Source organism: Episyrphus balteatus, chromosome 3 (genome assembly GCF_945859705.1).
Source record: "Episyrphus balteatus chromosome 3, idEpiBalt1.1, whole genome shotgun sequence".
NCBI classification, from domain to species: Eukaryota; Metazoa; Arthropoda; class Insecta; order Diptera; family Syrphidae; genus Episyrphus; species Episyrphus balteatus.
The window spans coordinates 74,322,180-74,341,820 of NC_079136.1; the positions used below are offsets into that span (position 1 = coordinate 74,322,180).

Here is a 19,641-nt window from a genome sequence, read left to right on the forward strand (position 1 = left end):
ATGTTTATTAACAAAAGTCTTCACAAGTGGCGGCAGTATTGTGCGGGATTTTAAAATTAACAGTTGCCTGCGATATATTTTTAAAATTCAGAGTGTAACGGCCATATTATTCACTCTGGGATTTAGTTTGGATTTAAGTTAATTTTAAATCCAATCCATTAAATCTGAATTTCATAAATCCAAGGATTTACTTTTTTGGTCATATTATTCACTCAAAAAAAATTATATGTTTATTCAATAAATTTTGTATAATTTGCATTTATCTTTATTTTTCCTTTACAAAATACGTGAACAAACAACTGAACACTGTGAAAATTAATTTTACATCTGGATTTATAAAGTTAAACAGACCTCCAGAGAGCAGTTTAAATTAGTTTGGATTTAACGAGATTGGATTTAAAAAATTGGATTTAAGATTGGATTTAAGTAGTGAATATTATGGAATTGGATTTATTTTTGACATTTGACATTGTTTACATCCAGTGCCTACGTTCTATAACTCAGTCGAGAACTTCTCGCATCGAAAAATTTTGAAACAAAAATTCCAAACGTTTCTCTATTTGAAAAAATAACCTGTGTCTGTATCTCGATGTGAGAAGCAGCCCTATAAGTTTTTTATTCCATTGGAATATATTGGAAACTGTCAAAAAAAGGGAAAATATTTTTACCTTTGGCCATAAAAGGTCATATGGACATTAAATATCCCAAGACTCGGTAGTCCGAAGGAAGAGCATTCGGTCGGCGAGTGGAGGGTATCGAGTTCAAGTTACGTTTAGGACATGAAAATTTTTCATTTTTTTTCTTTAATATTCTTTTTTTTATTTTGAAAATTTAATTAGATTTGTTGTTAGATTTTTGTGTTTATACAATATACTATACATACTTATTTAGTACCACTAATACTATTAAGCATTGAATACTATAAAAGCAAAAGCGAATAAAAACTGTCCTCTTAGTCTTTCTGGCAAAACTACAAAGGTAACATCGTTGTTTCATTTGATATATTTGGTTTGTTCCAACATTGGTTATGGGCCCAGGTTTATTTTTGACTGCATAAAATTTTTTTTTTCCTACAAAGAACGAAGTCATTTGTTTGAACCATAAGGATGAGTTCCGGCGGGTTATATCAAATAGATAAGCTAGATGATACCAACTATGATGGGTGGAAAGTCCTCATGAAATCCGTGCTAGTGCACTGTGGCTTATGGGATTATGTATCCGGTAAGATACAGCAACCAGCTGCTGCAGCTGCAGCTGAGTTGGAAACATGGATATCGAGGGACCAAAGAGCGCTAGCGACACTTGTTTTGTCTGTGAAAACGAGCCAGCTTCTACACATTAAAAACGCCACAACATCGAAAGCCGCATGGACCGCACTTGCTGAACTACATGCCCCAAGTGGACCTGCACGAAAAGTCACTATTTTCAAATCACTAATTAACCTAAAAATGTGTGAAGAAACAGTCATGAGTGAGCATCTGAACAAGTTTTTTGATTTGTCTGAAAAACTTGCAGAGCTGGATATCAAGTTAAATGACGAGCTGCTTGCGATTATTTTGCTTTCGGGATTACCAAAAAGCTTTGAAAATTTTATTGTGGCCATAGAATCGAGAGATAGTTTGCCAAGCACAACGACACTAAAGACTAAATTAATTGAGGAAGAAAAACGGAGACAATTTGATAAAAAGAGCGATGAACATCACGAGACAGCATTTTTTGCAAACAAACAACGGGCAGATAACGAACGAAATCAACCGCAATACCAATCACAAAAGAAAAAACCAAGAGGCAAATGCTATAAATGTCAGAAGAGGGGACATTATGCCGCTTCATGTCGAAACAATAACACAGTTAAACATAATATAAATTGTGCAATGTTAAATCTCTCCAAAGAGAAAAATTACACTCAACTCAATAGTTCCGTTTGGATTTTGGATAGTGGTTCGACATGTCACATGTGTTGTGACAAATCTTTGTTCACTCATTTGCAAGAGCATCGAGAAGACATCGAGTTAGCGGGAAACAAATACATTTCTTCTGAAGGTATAGGTCAAGTGTGTGTAGAAACGGAGACTAGCAAAATTAACTTGCAGAATGTACTTTATGTTCCCCACCTTAAAACAAATTTTTTATCCGTTACGAAAATAGCTGAGAACAATTGCACAGTGGAGTTTAACAAAGACATTGCAATCGTGAAATCGATGAGTGGTATGAAAGTCATGCAGTTGAAAAGAAGCGGTGATTTATTTATTTATGAAATGATGAAAAATAAGCTGTATTTAGCGGCTTCAAATGACAATCTTCTTGAATGGCATCGGCGCTATGGTCATTTAAATATAAGAAGTCTAGAGCTGTTGGGTGCAAAAGGTATGGTTCGTGGAATGGATGTGAAAAAGGTTAAAGATTTTGATTGTGATGTGTGCCTCAAAGGAAAGATAAGTGCTCTACCGTTTCCTAAATGCGTTGGCAAATCGAGCACGAGGGTTTTAGACATAGTCCATAGCGATGTCTGTGGGCCCATGAAAACTCCGTCTCTTAGTGGGGCGAAATTTTTCGTTACATTTGTCGACGATTTTAGTCGAAAGATATTCGTCTATTTTATAAAAAACAAGAGTGATGTTTTTAAAACTTTCAAAATATTTAAGGCAGCGGTCGAATTAGAGACTGGTGAAAAAGTAAAGATGCTACGATCAGATAACGGTGGGGAATATGTGAACAGAGAATTCACCGAGTTCCTCAAGCAAGAAGGTATCCGTAGGCAACTTACTGTTCCGTATACCCCACAGCAAAACGGGATCGCTGAACGGGTTAATCGAACTTTGGTGGAGATGGGACGATGCATGATAATCGATTCTTCTGTGTCTGAATTTTTATGGGCAGAGGCTATAAACACTGCCGTTTTCCTTCGGAACCGTTCACCAACGAAGGTGTTGCAAGACCTGACACCATATGAGGCATGGTGTGGTAGGAAACCAAATGTTTCCTATTTAGAAGTTTTTGGTAGAAAGGGTATCGTTCTAGATAAAATGCCAAAAAGATCAAAATTTTCGGCCAAGGGCAATGAGTGCATAATGGTAGGGTACGCAGAAGAATCGAAGGCTTATCGCTTGTACGACAAAGGTAGAAGAACAGTAATTGTAGCAAGAGATGTGAGGTTCCTTCGTACAGATAATGTTCCTTGTTCTTCGAAAGCTGTGTTTGATGATGGTTTTTCGGATTCGATATTCAACACCAAAGTGGATGCGAAAGCTCCACTAAAAGATGAGCTTAAATATTCCGATGAAGACGATTTCTATGATGCTGCTGAAGACCCCGATGTGAGTGCTGGTGTTCCTGCGACGTCATGTGCTGGTGTTGCTGAGACGTCATGTGCTGCTGGTGTTCCTGCGACGTCATGTGCTGCTGGTGTTGCTGCGACGTCATGTGCTGCTGGTGTTGATGTGACGTCATGTACTGCTGACGTTTATCCAAAGCAAAGTGTGGCTGCTGCTGCTGATGGTCAGGTTAGGACTACAAATGATGCTGCTAAAGGTGAGTCTGAAAACGTTTCAGATGATTTAAGAAAGTTGCGCACTAGAAAACCAGTAAATTATACCAGTTTTATGCAAAGTATCCACAATGAAAGGCCAACAAATCCAACGAGCGTTGCTGAAGCTCTTCAAGGACCAGATGCAGACAAGTGGAAGGCAGCAATGGTGTCTGAGTACAACTCACTGATGAAGAATGAGACTTGGGAGTTGGTGGATGCACCTGAAAATCGTAGGCCTATTAAATCCAAATGGGTTTTCAATGTCAAGTATGATAAAAATGGGGTTGCAGTCCGCCATAAAGCTCGATTGGTGGCTAAGGGATGCAGCCAGAAGTACGGGGTTGACTACACGGAAATTTTTTCCCCTGTAGTAAGGTATTCGTCGATTCGACTGATTTTGGCGTTGGCGGCAGAGTACAAGTTGATCGTGCATCATATGGATGTCTCATCGGCTTACCTAAATGGGAATCTTAAAGAAGAGGTGTACATGTATCAACCCGAATGCTTTGAAGATCAAGAGAAGAGAACTAAGGTGTGCAGATTGAGGAAAGCATTATACGGCTTGAAGCAGTCGGGGAGAAACTGGAATGAGGAATTAAACAATTTCTTGAAATGTCTTGGATTTGAAAGATGTCATGGAGATGCCTGTGTGTACGTGCTTAAGAGACCAGGCGAGACAATTATTGTTGCGGTTTACGTTGATGACATTTTACTTGCGTGCTCCGACTCTAAGACACTAGAAGACATAAAGTATAAAATAGGTTGTAGATTTGAGGTTGTCGACAAGGGACCAATTGATCATTTTCTTGGAATGGAAATAACAAAGTGTCCAAATGGAATCCAAATCTCACAACAGCAGCTGATCCGTAATCTACTTGACGATTTTGGTATGCAGGATTGCAGAAGCTGTGCAACTCCTTTAGATCCAGGGACTAAGTTCAATAAGTGCGCTGACTGTTCCAAATGCAAGAAGGTTGATCAGAAGCAGTTTCAGTCATTGATTGGTTCTTTGACGTATTTGAGTATTTGCTCGCGGCCAGACATAACGCATTCCGTCAACAAGCTAGCGCAATTCAATACAAATCCGCATGTGGAGCATATGAATGCTGCAAAGCATATATTGAGGTATCTTTACTCAACCGTTAATTTTAAACTTACATATTTTCAGAATGGTGAAAAACTAAAGGGTTTCGCAGATGCTGACTGGGGTGGAAACATATTAGACCGAAAGTCATATACTGGTTTTGCTTTTTTCCTGGCTGGGGCAGCTATTACATGGGGAAGTAAAAAACAGATTTCCATCGCCTTGAGTACTACAGAGGCCGAATATGTTGCGCTCTCAACAGCATCAAAGGAAGTTGTGTACCTTCGTCGTTTTTTGGAAGAACTTGGGTTTAACCAACTGGTTGATGAACCCACCGAACTTTTTGGTGACAACATCAGCGCTCAGAAGTTAGTAAAAAATCCAGTGTTTCATAGCAGGACGAAACACATCGATATACAGGCACACTACATTCGTGAAGTCTACGAAAAAGGGATTCTACAGTTGAAGTTTATATCAACCGATAAAATGACGGCTGATTTATTTACAAAGACTTTAAAGAAGGTCAAACATCAGGAGTTCACTCATATGTTAGGACTAAAGTCATAGAGTAAATTCTAAAGTAATGATTTTTATATTTGAATTTGTATATTTCATTTTTATTAAAGTTTCTTGAATTACATTGTTATAATAAAATTGAATATTGTTAGATGCCAGTTTTAAGGGAAGGTTTGTTAGATTTTTGTGTTTATACAATATACTATACATACTTATTTAGTACCACTAATACTATTAAGCATTGAATACTATAAAAGCAAAAGCGAATAAAAACTGTCCTCTTAGTCTTTCTGGCAAAACTACAAAGGTAACATCGTTGTTTCATTTGATATATTTGGTTTGTTCCAACAAAAATAAATTAACGTGAACACATTTTCAGTAGTAACATCTCACATTTAATGCAAGATTATCAATTTTTTTTTCAAATATCTTACTTTCTCGCATCCTTTTTGCTCGTGAGAAATTTTGGCAGTTCAATCGAGAAATTTTCTCGATTATTTTCTTATAGACACAGTTTTATTCCAGTCTGTCAAGCATTTTCATTCAGAAATGTTTCAAGGCGAGAAAAATTTTGTTTATAGAAACAAACGAATGTGAGAAAATGATTTTTGTGTCGATTCACATTATTTTTGTTCCGATTTGCGTGTTTCATGCGAGAAATTGCTCGATGCGAGGGTTACAGAACGTAGGCACAGATGTGTTTTTTAAACTTGTGAATAATATGGCCGTAAGAATCAGAATGGAAACGAATTCTGATTCATCAAGTAATTTCTATATTGTACTATTTAATACTGAAAGGGCATTAGATAGATAGATACGGGACTTACGCCCATATTCCTTAATTCGATCGAATGTGAATTAAAATCACTTTTCAATTTCAAGTGAAATTAAATTGCATGTTCTACATTTCGATCGATTTCGTAAACTTCGAAATTGCTTCGAGCTGTCAGAATCATACATTTTTATTTTGTTTCTAATGAAATTAAGTAAAATTCGCAGATAAAATTTTGTAAATACAATCTTTTAATTCTAGTATTCTCCACAAATTGCATACGCCCAAATTAAGATAATATTTGGAGAGAAAAGCTCAGCTAAAATATTGCCTGATCTGCGTACCAGACTATATAAGGTCTTTTTAATTAAGTATTTTCCGGACTTACCGCGACAATTAAACTTTAAATCATATAAAAATATGACACGGCTCGACGTTTCGATAAGGTTGCACTTATCGTGGTCACGTGGTCAGTCATCTCGTGACCACGATAAGTGCAACCTTATCGAAACGTCGAGCCGTGTCATATTTTTATATGATTTAAAGTTTAATTGTCGTGGTAAGTCCGGAAAATACTTAATTAAAATGTGTACAAACCGCGAATGTGAAAGTTTAAAATATATAAGGTCTGTTGGGGTACTGCCTAAAATATTTCAATTTTTGACAAATATGAACAAAACTACACAGTTTCAGAGTACCCAAACAGGAATTGGGTTAAAAATGTTGAAAAAGTAGAAATATTTGTGTTTTAGGCAGTACCCAAACAGACCTATAATTTTTAAATCAATTTTCTTATCTAAAAGAACATAAACTGTTTTCTTATGACGTTATCACTTATCACGTAAGTAAACTGATTTTACGATGAGCAATGTTATTTTTTGTTTATCTTTTCACCAATTTAGAAATGCCAAATTAGAAAGAGAAAAGATGGAGACAATTGTTGGAATTTCCTTTTGAGCTAGAAGTCAAATGCTAATTCGAAGAGGTCAGAACCAGAACTTGAACAGCTTGAAAACAACAACACTGTGAGAACAATTTGTTGCTGTACCTCATGATTTTTTCTTATAACCCTTCAAGCAAGAAAACGGAGTTCAGAAAAGACACTCCGACCTCCGACCGCGAAAGACGGGGTTGCACTCACACACTTGCAACTTTTTGTATATGAACACAAAGTCGAAGGAGAAATCGTAGTGAAAAAACCAATACATATAAAATCGGCTCCGCGGTGATTCTAATTTCCATACTAATTTGAGCTGCCTTCGGACCAGTTTCTGCCTTGAAGTCGGACTCAGCTCCGCCTGAGGCGGAGCGGATTCGGACCGAGGTCGGACCTGTTTGCTTGAAGGGAAGCAAGAAAGAATAACGACAAAGACAAAAGCCTGAAAAGCCCAATAACGAAGTTTAGTTTCTTGGTAATTATTGATCTATGGCTCTTTTTCATTTTTATATTTGTCTTCGTCGTTTCTCTTTCTTACTTACAGGAAATATAAAAATAAAAACAATAACAACTTTCTCACATTGTTGTTGTTTTCAAACCTTTTCAAAGTAGAATTTTCATCGAAATAGAATTTGACATCTAGCTTAAAAGCCTTACAATAATTGTTGTCAAACGACACAACACCACAAAATCACAGGATTCCTTTTCAATATTTTTTGGACAAAAATGTTCTCTTTTTATCAGAGATTCTAATACTTTTCACAATAATTCAAATCAAATAAACTATTCCAAATTGACAATCTATTGGTTAAAGAGGAAATTGATACATTTTTAACTCTGTATTGAAAAAAAGTAAATTACGTAATTCCATGTAATTTATATGTAACTTAATAAAGTGTATTTTTAGCAACTTAAAAACATGGGTAATACAGTATCTGCTGCTGAACATCCAACTATACAACCGGGTGCAAGTCCACCTCCCGAATGTCCAATGCATCAAAAGCAACCAGAAGTAAAAAAAGAACCTGTGCCATCTGCTTCTGAATGTCCAGTTAAACATGATAATAGTGATGTGAATCCACTCAACATGATGCCAGCAGCAAATCAAAATCCAGCTCCAGATCAACCATTTCCTTTGCCAACTGACCGTCAAACCTCAAGTATACCAAAAGTAACTCCCGATGGACATGTCGAATTCTGGCAATATCCAAGTCAACAAATGTTCTGGAATGCTATGCTTCGTAAAGGTTGGCGATGGAAGAATGAAGATGTTAGTCAAAAAGACATGGGCGATATAATAAAAATTCATAACGCTAACAACGAGCAGGCTTGGAAGGAGGTACTTAAATGGGAAGCACTTCATGCTTCGGAATGTCGTAATCCAAAGTTGAGGAGTTTTGGAGGCAAGGCTGCCGACTACAGTCCTCGTGCACGATTTCGTTCATTGTTAGGGTAGGTTTATTAAACAACTTGTGTGTTGATCCATTTTTAATTGAAAGTATTTTATAAACATTTTTGTAGGTACGAACTTCCTTTCGATCGACACGATTGGATTGTAGACAGATGTGGTAAGGATGTTCGTTATGTGATTGATTATTACGACGGTGGTGTTGTGGATAACGAATATAAATTTGCTGAATTGGATGTGCGTCCGGCTATGGATTCGCTTGATAATATTTGGGATAGAATGAGGGTAGCATATATGCGATGGAAAATCGAATTGGTTGAAACTTTCCAAGGGAAAATAGATCAGTGATATTCTAATATCGAATTAAAAGAAAGCAAAAATGTTGAACTGAGTTGTTGACTAAATTGAATTGGTCATTTCAAAAACGACTTAAGTCTTAAGCAGTAACCTGATGAACTTAAGTTGTTTTTTAAATGAGCAATTCAATTATTCTAAATAGAAGAGAACTATCTAATAACAAACAAGCAGAGTATCTTGATTAAACAAATCAAATTGTGGCTGGACAAAGTGAAGAATATAATAAAAAAAAAATAAATCTCTAGTTAAATAAAACGTTTTAAGTTTTAATTTAAAAAAATGCATTTTTTATTTCGACTGTGGCCCATAAGAATCTATTTTTTTCATAATGAACTGTTGCCAAAATATCTTTCAAAACGTTGATTTTTTTTTACTACTGAGAAATTTCTGGAAAAGTGATCAATTTTCACAAAACGGCTTATGTGGAATAAAAAATATCAACAGTTATGTCTCACCTATGTAGGTACTTTGTTGCTAGTTATGGTTTTTACTAAAAAGGTCGGAAGAGCCTGAAGTAGGTACCTGAAAAAAGTACTTTCACCCATGTTCTGCATTTCACTTTTTGCGAATTCACTAGCCGAAAGTGAAATTAGATGTTTTGCCTTTCACTTATTTACATTTTCTGATCGGATTGAATTCACTTTTTTTCTGTTCGTGACATTGGTGCTTTTTTCAAAGAATAATCAGCCTTATCGGGAATTCCTGGGGAAATATTTTTCCCTAGGAGTTTTTCCCTTCCCGGGAACAAGTTCCTTCTATCGGGAATTCCCCACGGAATAATAAATTAATTTACGAACATAATTTGTGAATGATTTGACAGCCGGTTTTTAGTGAACAAAAATCGCTTGTCCTTAAGCTTGTTACGCAGATCGAACTAAATTTTAGCTCCCATATAAATTATCGAAAATTTTTAGCCAAGCTAAAATGGATCCAACAAACAATACTAATTTATCGATAACTTGTATGGGAATTTTATCTCCGCTAAAATTTAGCTCGATCTGCGTACCAGGCTTAATCCGGACATCGTTTTTTTATTATAATGAGAGAACAACGAAGTTAACAAAAAACCATAAGGCGTAGTTTAAGAGATAATTCAAATCCATTAGAACTAGGTACTTCAGCCACTGTAAGTATAAATATTTATTGATAGGAAAAAAAAAAGATTTTATCTTTTTCTTCTACAGATTCCATCGCTGTTATAGAGTAAACAAAACATTTTTTAAACATTTGCTTGATATGCTATCTGATCTCATTCTTCAAACCAAGAAACCAATAGCCATTCATCCTATAGTCAACCTAAGCGCATGCTTGCAAAACATCATGGTTATCAATATTTATCACCTACTTTTATGCACTCAGAAATAGATTTTGTTCGTGGGCCCAAACTGTAAAGCTCTTTTTCTACTTCTTTTCAAAATTTTTGCTACATCTTCAAACTGATTTGTTGTGAAACCATAAGCAATACCTGTTTTTTTTTCCATAAAGCTGGGGTCGAATCACCGCACATGATTACGATCATACGTTAACGTTTTGACTATTGCTCTCTCTATTTAATCAGTAGAAAAAGATAGGGACACATAGCAACCATAAGTTAACGAACGTATGCCGTAGTTCGACCCCTGATTAAAACTTGAACTTGCTGAGTTTTTTATGAATTCGACCCCAAAAAGATAAATTTTTATTGATATTTTTTATTATTATTTTGTTGAAACGGGGAAATGTTCAAACAGAAAAAAACACAAGATTTCCCATAAACAAAGAGTTGCCGATAGCTATTTTTCCATGAGAATTTTTTCCCAATTTCGAAACCTATTTTTCGAATATGGGAAAAAATCCATGGGAAAAAAGTCCTTAAAAATGGATGATCCTTCAGTTCTGACAGTTCGAAGCAATTTCGAAATCCATCGAAATGCAAAACATGCAATTTCATTTCACGTGAAATTGAAAAGTGATTTCAATTCACTTTCGATCGAATTGTGGAACATGGGCGTTTTTCTCTTTTATTTAAAAAGCGCTGATTTTTCAACGAACTTTTATTTGACGGTCATAAGACAAATCCCATATATAAATTCTTGGCTATTGTCTCTTCTATGTAGTATACACTGAAAAAAAAAATCACTTTTCAAGTAATACTACAAAAAAAAAAATATTTTTTTTTCTTTTTAGATAAATTACTCAGAAATTTTTCTGAACGACTTCATATTCCACTTTAACCCTAGGGGTGAGTCTGTAGTAAATTAAGTTTCTTCGAATAAAATGAAATTAAGCTCAACGATACTCGTTTACGGCCTTATGGCTGCCATTTGCCTATCGTTTTTGTTTAGGAGTAATAATATTGTAACGCCTACCGTTAGAATGCATGTTTAGTGTGGCCAAACGACTTTCTCGTTTTACAAAAGCGCTCTTTGTCGTGACTATAGTTTACTTCATTATCGTTTACTTGCCACTCCTTTCGTATTACGACCGCCTGATAATCTTTACCTTTTACTTTTTCATGTTAATACGGTAAACATGGTTATATAAAACGACAAAAAGATTTTTCTTTCCTTTCTGTTAGGCAGGTTAAGCTAATTTTTCGATGAAAAAATTTAAATTTCGAAGGAATAACATTTACCTATATAATTGGGGCTATAGTGAATAAAAATTCCCTTTGGAATGAACATGTTGTTTCCCTCGGAATTTATTGAATTTTTTAGGGAAATTTAGCTGTCCAATAGGTGATTCCCAGTTAGAAACAAACTCGATTTTCAAACTCGGTGGTTCTAGTTTCTGTTCTTCCAACGTAAAGACAACAAAACGATATTTAAATCAAGTAATCATTCATAAAAGAGCAATCAAAATGTTTTTAATCTCGTCTGCTTGATAAAAGATTATATTACTTGATTTTATAATTTAAAATAATTTGCTGTTAAGGGGAAACAATAACATAAAATGATTTTTTTTTTGGAATATGGATATTAATTTGGCTTTTAATTTTTTTTTTTTAATAATTTTGAAAAATATCTTAAAAATATTTTTGTGTGAGATTTTTTAATTGGTTTATTTAAAATAAATTACGCAGTATTCGGAGACTAGCATTTTTAAGATACTAGTAAATAATACATCTTCTTAGGTCATACATGGCACGCAACAATAACTTATCGTGCAAACATTTTGCGTGCTTACATTTCATTGTATTTAACATTTTTTTTTCTCGGTTTTGCTAATATTTTTTTTTACTTAATGAATATTGGCGATGACAGCACGTGTGTAATCCTGAGTAGTAGACTGTCCTCCTAAATCTTTCGTTTTGATTTTGCCATCTAGGAGAACTTTACTAATGGCGTTTGTAATTTGGTCACTGTATGTTGGTAAATTAATATGACGCAAAAGTTTGGCACCGCAAAGCAACATAGCTGTTGGGTTTGCAACATTTTTGCCAACGGCTTCAGCGAAAGTGTGACGTGCACCCTATTAATTGAAGAAAAACATTATATTATTCTTAGCAATTGATACAAATAAATTAAATTTATTTACAGGTTCAAATACTACTGCATCGGCAGAATAGGAAGCTCCAGCTACTACACCTGCACCTCCTACAAGTCCAGAAGCAATATTGTCCACAATGTTACCGTACAAATTGGGTGTAACCATAACATCAAACTGAAAAACACAATAACTTTCATCCTACATAAAATACAACACAAAATTGTTGTTTATATACCTGGTTTGGATTGGATACCAGTTGCATGGTTGTATTATCCACAATCATTTTTTCAAATTGAATTCTAGGATACAAATGGGCCATTTCTTCGCACGAACGCAAGAATAAACCATCACCTAACTTCATGATATTAGCTTTGTGAACGGCAGTGACCTTTTTGCGGTTATTTTTGACGGCGTAATCAAATGCAAATTTAGCAATGCGCTTTGATTTTTCTCTGGTGATGATTTTCAAACACTCTACCACACCCTTCACAGATTCATGTTCCAAAGCGGAATATTCACCTTCAGTTTGTTCACGGATAATTACCGTATCGATGTCCTTATGGCGACTTTTAACACCGGCCAAACTGCGGACATGCACAACGTTGGCATACAAATCCAATTCATTTCGCAACTTCATGTTAAGTGTTTGAAGTTCTCCGGCTACACTGTAATCTGGAGTGGCTAAAATGCCCTGAATAGAAATAAAATAAATATATTAGATAATAATTATAGATAGTAATACGAAACAAATCATGTTTAAAATATCTTAAAAGAATTAATTTAAATATAAAATAAAAAAGGTAGAGGAACGCAAAGGAATAAATAATAATTTGAGTCCTTAAACGTGCGTTTAATAAAAATACTAATGCATGGAGGGTTTTAAAATTTTTTTTTTTTAATTTTAAGTTCTCAGTACTTAAATAATATTTTTTTAATTCTAAAAACTTTTAGTTATTGAAATAAAAAGTAGCATTGGATTTTTAAGAAAAATAAGTTCTTCCGAATTTTTTGGTCCTAAAAAAAAAATAATTCCAATACCCTTCTGGAGTCTCCAAAAAATTCAAGATACGCATTTTGAAATTAACCGACTCAGACATTTAGGATAATGCACCCTATATAGACAAGTAAATTTGCGAGGACCCATTCTTTCGCAATCTAATTTTTGTAGTGGGATCTGAGTTTAAGTTCACTATCACAAATAACACCCAAATTCTTAATGGTTGTAACTTAAAACAAAAAAACGTTCATTGATAGTAGTACCGCGGTGGCGGATGAAGGTACGTAGGTAGGAAGAGATGGCGGTTGTAAGCAACCTGACTTGATGACCCAATTAGCGCAAATGGCCCTTTTTGATATCAAAACTCATGAAACCTATGAGTTATAAATGGATTTATTAAACTAATGTGATTTTAAGAAAAAAAAAACGAGTTTTTAGGCTGTCCTAAATCTACTTCGTTGCATTGAGGAATAAGATCAAGTCTTTCATCTTTGATTCTGAGATTTTATCTACATATATCATTGAAAAATTCACTCCCCAGAGACAGTGCTATATTCCTAGCAAGGGCAGGAAATTGGCATAGGAAATGGAAGATCGTTTCTTTTTCCTGCTGTTCCAAACAAGTTCGACAACAGGTATTGTGTGGTATATCCAGCTTTGCTGCATGTTCTCTTATCGGCCAATGTCCTGCGCACACCGCAACGATCCTGCTAATTTCTTTTCTGTGTCTAGAGATCAATCATTGTTTTTGATTTATTACACTGGTCTACAAAATTAAATTATTTTTTTGGTGCGGACACTAAAATATACTTTTCTATAGGTTTTTGTTATCTCCAACAGTAAAAAAGATATCGAAAAGTTCTTGAAAGAATTAAAATAGTTTTTACAGAAACCGTTATAATTTATATTAAAAAAAAAATGTCTTCACACAAAAGCATAGCCTCAAAAGTAGTCAAAAAACGTTTTTTGCATCTTGTAACGGTAATATTTCAAAAAACGGGAGCTGATAGGATATTTCTGACTTCAGATTCGAGTTCAGCACATCAAAAACCTATAAAAAAGTATATCTTAGTCTCGGCACCAAAAACCTTGTTGTTGCTATTCAAGCTGTACCACCTTTTATTACCTTATGTTAAGTAATTTGAGAAGATTATTATTATTATTTCTACTAGTGACTCACGAAGGGCCAGCTCACCCACCTTTTCATTGCCTTAAAAACCACTGTGGCCTGGGATCCAGATAAGAGTGATTGTGAGGCTTCAACTAAGCATTGAGAATTCCTTTCTGCACTGCTGAACCAATTTGGAAGCTGTCATGCCCGAAGCAATTGCTTTTATAGCTGCCTGACTATCTGTTAGTTTAGCTATGTTTTGGTTTTGATTTGGATTTACCCTTAATAATTTGCAAGCTTCTTCAATTGCCAGTTCCGCTTAGAGCATACTGACAAAATTTTGTAGTCGAAAGTGTTTTGAGATATTCAGCCTTATTGCGATTTGTATCAATCGATAGTTGATAAAAATTAAATTTCGATATCATATTACTTAATTAAGGAAAATTTTGAAAGCAGAGAATGGTTCTAACCGTTATTAACAATCAAATCTAATTACAAATTTCCATTAAAAAGTTGACCAGTTTTCCTTTAAATTAGGTTTAAAAATCTCAAATTTCAGTATTTAACAACTACCGATTGATAGTTGTAAATCACAAAAAGGTTGATTAAGTGATTTATAGTAGACACCCGCACCCCACAGGCGAATGGAAACGTTTAAGGGGGGAAATCCCTCTGGAATTTTTTATTTTTGCATTATTTTTGTTCCCCTAATAAATTCATTTATCAACCGAAGAAACTATTTTCAGTGTTCTTAGCCTTAAATGAAGCCTCATAAGTTCCTAAATAGTCCCGAAATCCATGCGCTCCGAGCCTACCATAGTACGAAAACGAAAACTTTAAAAGCATTTTTCTCAAAACGCGTTTTTTTTCCGCGCCGTGCAACGTAACTCAAAAACTAATGAAGCTTTCGACTTGAAAAAGTGCAAATTACTCGTTAACTAACTGGCTATTGCATGAACCTAAAAGTTCAACAAAATTTTTACAATAAATATTTTTTTAACAGTTTGTTTATAATATATTTTATTGGAAAAAAATTACTTTTTTGATTATAAATAATTTTTTGGACCAGGGCATTGCACGGCGCAAACTCGAGGCGTCAACTTTAAAGAGCTGAAAAGCCACCATTTTGTTTTTTTTTTTACTTAAAAAAAATTGTATCAATACTTCATAATGTCAATAATATCATATACTTTTCCAAATTGTAATAAATGCTTTCGGTTTTCCAAACAAAATTATTGAAAAAGCTGTCGTCCAGAGGGATTTCCCCCCTTAAGGAAATATTTAATTGCTTGCTTAAGATTTAAATTATTTTTCAGACACCAAACAGAATACCAAAGATGTTCATATCATCCGCGTACGTAGAAACTTCAGAGTGCTGAATCACTCATTCTACGTCATCAATTGTCCGAATAAAAATAATAGGCCTTAAATGACTTCCTTGTGGAATGCCCAAATTTGCAATGAATGGTTTTGAAATTTTAATAAGACTTTATATTTACGATCGCATAGATATGATTATATTCATTGAATGAAATCAGGAGAAAATCCAAGAGCTTTCAGTTTAAACTTAAGTCCTTAGCAATAACACAGACAAACTACTTAAATAAAAGATTTCACAATTAAAATATTGCTCATTCAAAACATTCTATGCTTTAAGAGCTGGAAAATGTTAATAAATAAACTGGGCCCTAAAATAATTAAAACACATATTTTTTGTCAGTTACCTTAATGCAGACTTTGTTTTTCTGTATGGAAGCGGTAACATCCTCCAATTTGGCACTTAGAACTGGATTAACCTCCGAAAGAAAATATGATTCAAAATCGACTGGTACATCAGCGGCCTAGTCAAAAAAAGATGAATTGAATTAAAAACTAAACAATTCGAGTCATTTCGCTATGGATTAACCTTGAACACTTCTTGAAGAGAATAAACCAGTTCAGGACCAACACCATCACCAGGAATTAAAGTGCAGGTTGCACGATTACGAGTTGGTGCACTCGAGTCCTGTAAAAAATATTTTCTATTTTAGACAAATCAATAAAATTAATTTTACTACTAACCTGTCTCTGGACACCGGTGGTATGCAAAGAGCGAGCCGAAGCTGCCTGCAAAATATAAAATTATATCAAAAAAGAAATACAAAAAGGTGAAATCAGTTTTATAAGATATTTAGCCAGTTCAGGTTTCAGATATCTCGGAGCGCTGAAAAACCTACAAAAAGATTTCTTAGTTTTTTTAAATCTCAAGAAATCTGAACTGGAATATCTATTCGCTCAATAATAACCTAAAAAAATACTTGGACAACTTATGTAAACAGAATAACAGACTGACTTCTATTTATTATATCTTCTACTCACTTGAATTAAAATTCGGCTGGTCCTAGCCAACATTGACATTGTTCTAATTTTTTGAAAAACTATCTAGTTCAATAGAAAGAAAAATAATTGAGTGCTGAAAATTAAAATAGTAAAATAATTTTTTGTTTCTACCTGCTGAAATTATATACCAACGTTATACGTAATTGGAACGTTACCTTATTTCAACTTTTTTCGTTCTACGAGAAAAAAGTCAAAATCCCAAAACCATAGATTAGTTATTACCGGGATCGCAAACTTTGAGATCAGTGTCAAATCACTTGTTCCGAGTCATATGTTGTTTTCCATTGGTTTGGGATTTGATAGTTTAGTGCTTTGTATATAAAATGTATATAGATTTTATATACAAAGGTTTTGTGTAAAATTTCCTGACAAATGGAAGATACAATTAATTTTTGTAATTGAATCATTTATTTGCAAAACATGATAAGTCCATGATTTTAAATTTTTCAGGAGAAGAAAAAAACGTTCTATTTTCTTTTGATATGCGTAGAAAAATTTATAAAAAATATATTCTGTATAACTCTTGCCTAGCTACGAAATACCGTTTCGTTTTTAATTTTTGGAGCGATAGCTCAAAAGATAAAAAATAAACACGCTTTTGGACTTATCATACTTTGAAAATAAACGGATGTGAAATTAGTTTTTAAATGGATATGCAATTTTGCTTTTAGCACCAGTCTATCAAACAATTGTATTTGAGAATAAAATACAATGTCCGGACTGCTAATTTAACTTTAAAGTAGCTTTAAACTTAAGATTTTCAGCCATTAATCTAATATACCATTTACACAAAAAGAAGCTGTTGTTTATTTTCAAAAGATGATAAGTCCGGGACTTATTCTGTTTTTGATACTAAAAAAATATTTCGCGTAGCTGTAAAATCGGATATAGATGGAGTAGATAGTTGATATTTTAAAGACAGACGTGGTTATCCCTGGAGTACAAATTTAGTCAAAAAAACGAATTTTGAAAAAAAGTGGACTTATCATGTTTTGCAAATAAATGATTCAATTGTGTTCGCAATGGAGCCATTCGGGAAATATTAGGGACTAGATATTTAGGCAACGTAGTTTTCTGAACGGAAATTTGAGTAAATTGGCAAAGTACTACTAGTAGTTTACTAGCTATTTTCAATGGAACGCACTTTCAACGAATTCAATTGACACTTGGCATCACGGCACCTGGTGGATAGCGACGAAAACCCGAAATTTATATAGATTATTTTCCGATTTGCCGCTCAATGTAATTTCCATAAGAAAAAAATAAAAAAGACCTCGAAAAACATTTATTTTACGAATTAATTTTATATGTACGAGTATCAATGTTATGATTGTAAAATGATAATAATAGCCGTTTTTTATTATCACTGGATCCATATAGATCATTACTTTAAATGTATTACAACAACTACATGAGATCTTGCTTTTCATCAGGATCACAAATCGTGATATTGCTTTTCATCAGGATCACGAATCGAAATCTTGCAAGATCTCATGTAGTTGTTGTTATACATTTTAATTAATGATCTATATGGATCAAGTGATAATAAAAAACGGCTAATATGTGTTTATATCTAAATCGGGTTTAAAATATATCAAAAAGTATAATAATACCTGTGTAATTTGTATTTAAAAAGTGCAAGCGAATCACCTAAAAACAACAAAAAATACTATAAAAAATATAGAAATTATTAAATTATTCTTTTATTTGTTTTGCTTTTTCACAAATAATAGTAGGTAAGCATTTTTTTTTTATTTTCAACAATTTTGAAAGAAAATTAAACCAAAATAGTTTCTATATTTTTTGTAGTATTTGTTGTTGTTTTCCTGCGATTTGCTTCCCTTTTTGGAGCCAAATTAAATAGGAATTATTATTCTTTTTGATATATTTTAAACCTGATTTAGATATAAACACATATTATTATCATTTTACAATCATAAAATTGATACTCGTTCATATAAAATTAATTCGTAAAATAAATGTCTTTCGAGGTCTTTTTTGTTTTTTTCTTATGGAAACTACATTGAACTGCAAATCGAAAAAAAATCTATATCATTTTCGGGTTGTCGCTACAAGTGGTAGATGGCGTGGAAAGCTATTTCCCAAGTACAATACAAATCGTATCTACTCGGGAAGAAAAGCACGAGTAGACAATACGCTTCAAGCAAACGAGTCCGACCTCGGTCCGAATCGGCTCCGAAGTGAGTCCGAACTCGACAATGAAAACGGTCCCACGGCGGCTCAAATTAGTATGAAAATTATAATCACCGCGGGCGGAGGCAATTGCATATGTGATTGTATTTTCACCACGATATCTCCTTCGACTTTGTGTTCCATTTTTCGAACTTTTGTCGCGCATACTTTTTTCCTTGAATACTTTTATCTGTTCATACTTTCCTACCTAATACTAAAAGTCGTGAATACTTTTTGTTTTCACACTTTTGTTACGGATTCCACTTCCAAAGTATTTAAAATGATTTTTATTTTGTAACACAGTGTGGTATTATTCAAAGCAATTGCAATAAAAACGCATTAATTCTAAAATTGCTTTTAAAATAATGTACCCATTAATTTTTTTTCTATTTATGTGATTTTTGATATTTGATATTTCTCACTTCCAAATTAAAAAAGTTCTATCATTTTATAGGTGAACTGCTTCTAAACCAATTGTTTAGAAGTTAGATGTAGGTATGTTATTTTACCATTGATGTTTTTGTTAAAATTGAGTTTTGCTAGACTCGGGTTATTACCAAGAGCCAATGTGATTTTAAAAAGTTAATAAATTAACGTTAGTTATTTGTTTTTTTCGCATTGAATTTGACATCTATTTGTCGTATGTCGTAAACAAGTGTGGAATAAAACTTTACTTATTTTTGTCGTATGTGTCATCAATTTGTCGTATGTGTTTGGCTTACAAATAGTTTCTGTGAAAACGTTACATACGACATCGGCATATTGGAGAAAATTGACTATTATTTGTTTCTGGATTGGAATATTGAAATAATTCTAAAGCCTTAACTACATTGGCTCAAAAAGTGAAAAAGTACAAAAGTGAACATTTTCAAACGCATTTTTATATAGTT

The 19,641-nt window shown here is 33.7% G+C and overlaps 2 protein-coding genes across 4 annotated transcripts; one reads left to right on the forward strand and one right to left on the reverse strand.

The window, feature by feature from the left end:
* Positions 1-7,487: 7,487 nt before the first annotated feature.
* Positions 7,488-8,609, forward strand: LOC129916903 (holocytochrome c-type synthase). Its single transcript, XM_055997114.1, has 3 exons — positions 7,488-7,690; positions 7,746-8,290; positions 8,360-8,609. Exons 2-3 carry the CDS (start codon positions 7,758-7,760, stop codon positions 8,592-8,594), a joined length of 768 nt encoding a protein of 255 aa, XP_055853089.1. The 5' UTR covers positions 7,488-7,690; positions 7,746-7,757; the 3' UTR covers positions 8,595-8,609.
* Positions 8,610-11,614: 3,005 nt separating this feature from the next.
* LOC129916899 (isocitrate dehydrogenase [NAD] subunit beta, mitochondrial) lies at positions 11,615-16,744 on the reverse strand. 3 transcript variants are annotated; one of them, XM_055997102.1, is made up of 8 exons: positions 16,673-16,744; positions 16,538-16,600; positions 16,241-16,285; positions 16,086-16,184; positions 15,904-16,020; positions 12,307-12,762; positions 12,120-12,245; positions 11,615-12,053 (listed from the first exon to the last, which is right to left on the reverse strand). In XM_055997102.1, exons 2-8 carry the CDS (start codon positions 16,574-16,576, stop codon positions 11,823-11,825), a joined length of 1,113 nt encoding a protein of 370 aa, XP_055853077.1. In that variant the 5' UTR covers positions 16,577-16,600; positions 16,673-16,744; the 3' UTR covers positions 11,615-11,822. The 3 variants fall into 3 exon arrangements, with proteins under 3 accessions (XP_055853077.1, XP_055853079.1, XP_055853078.1); XM_055997104.1 differs by having other exon boundaries at positions 16,538-16,596; positions 16,673-16,741; XM_055997103.1 differs by having other exon boundaries at positions 16,670-16,740.
* Between the last annotated feature and the right edge of the window lie 2,897 nt (positions 16,745-19,641).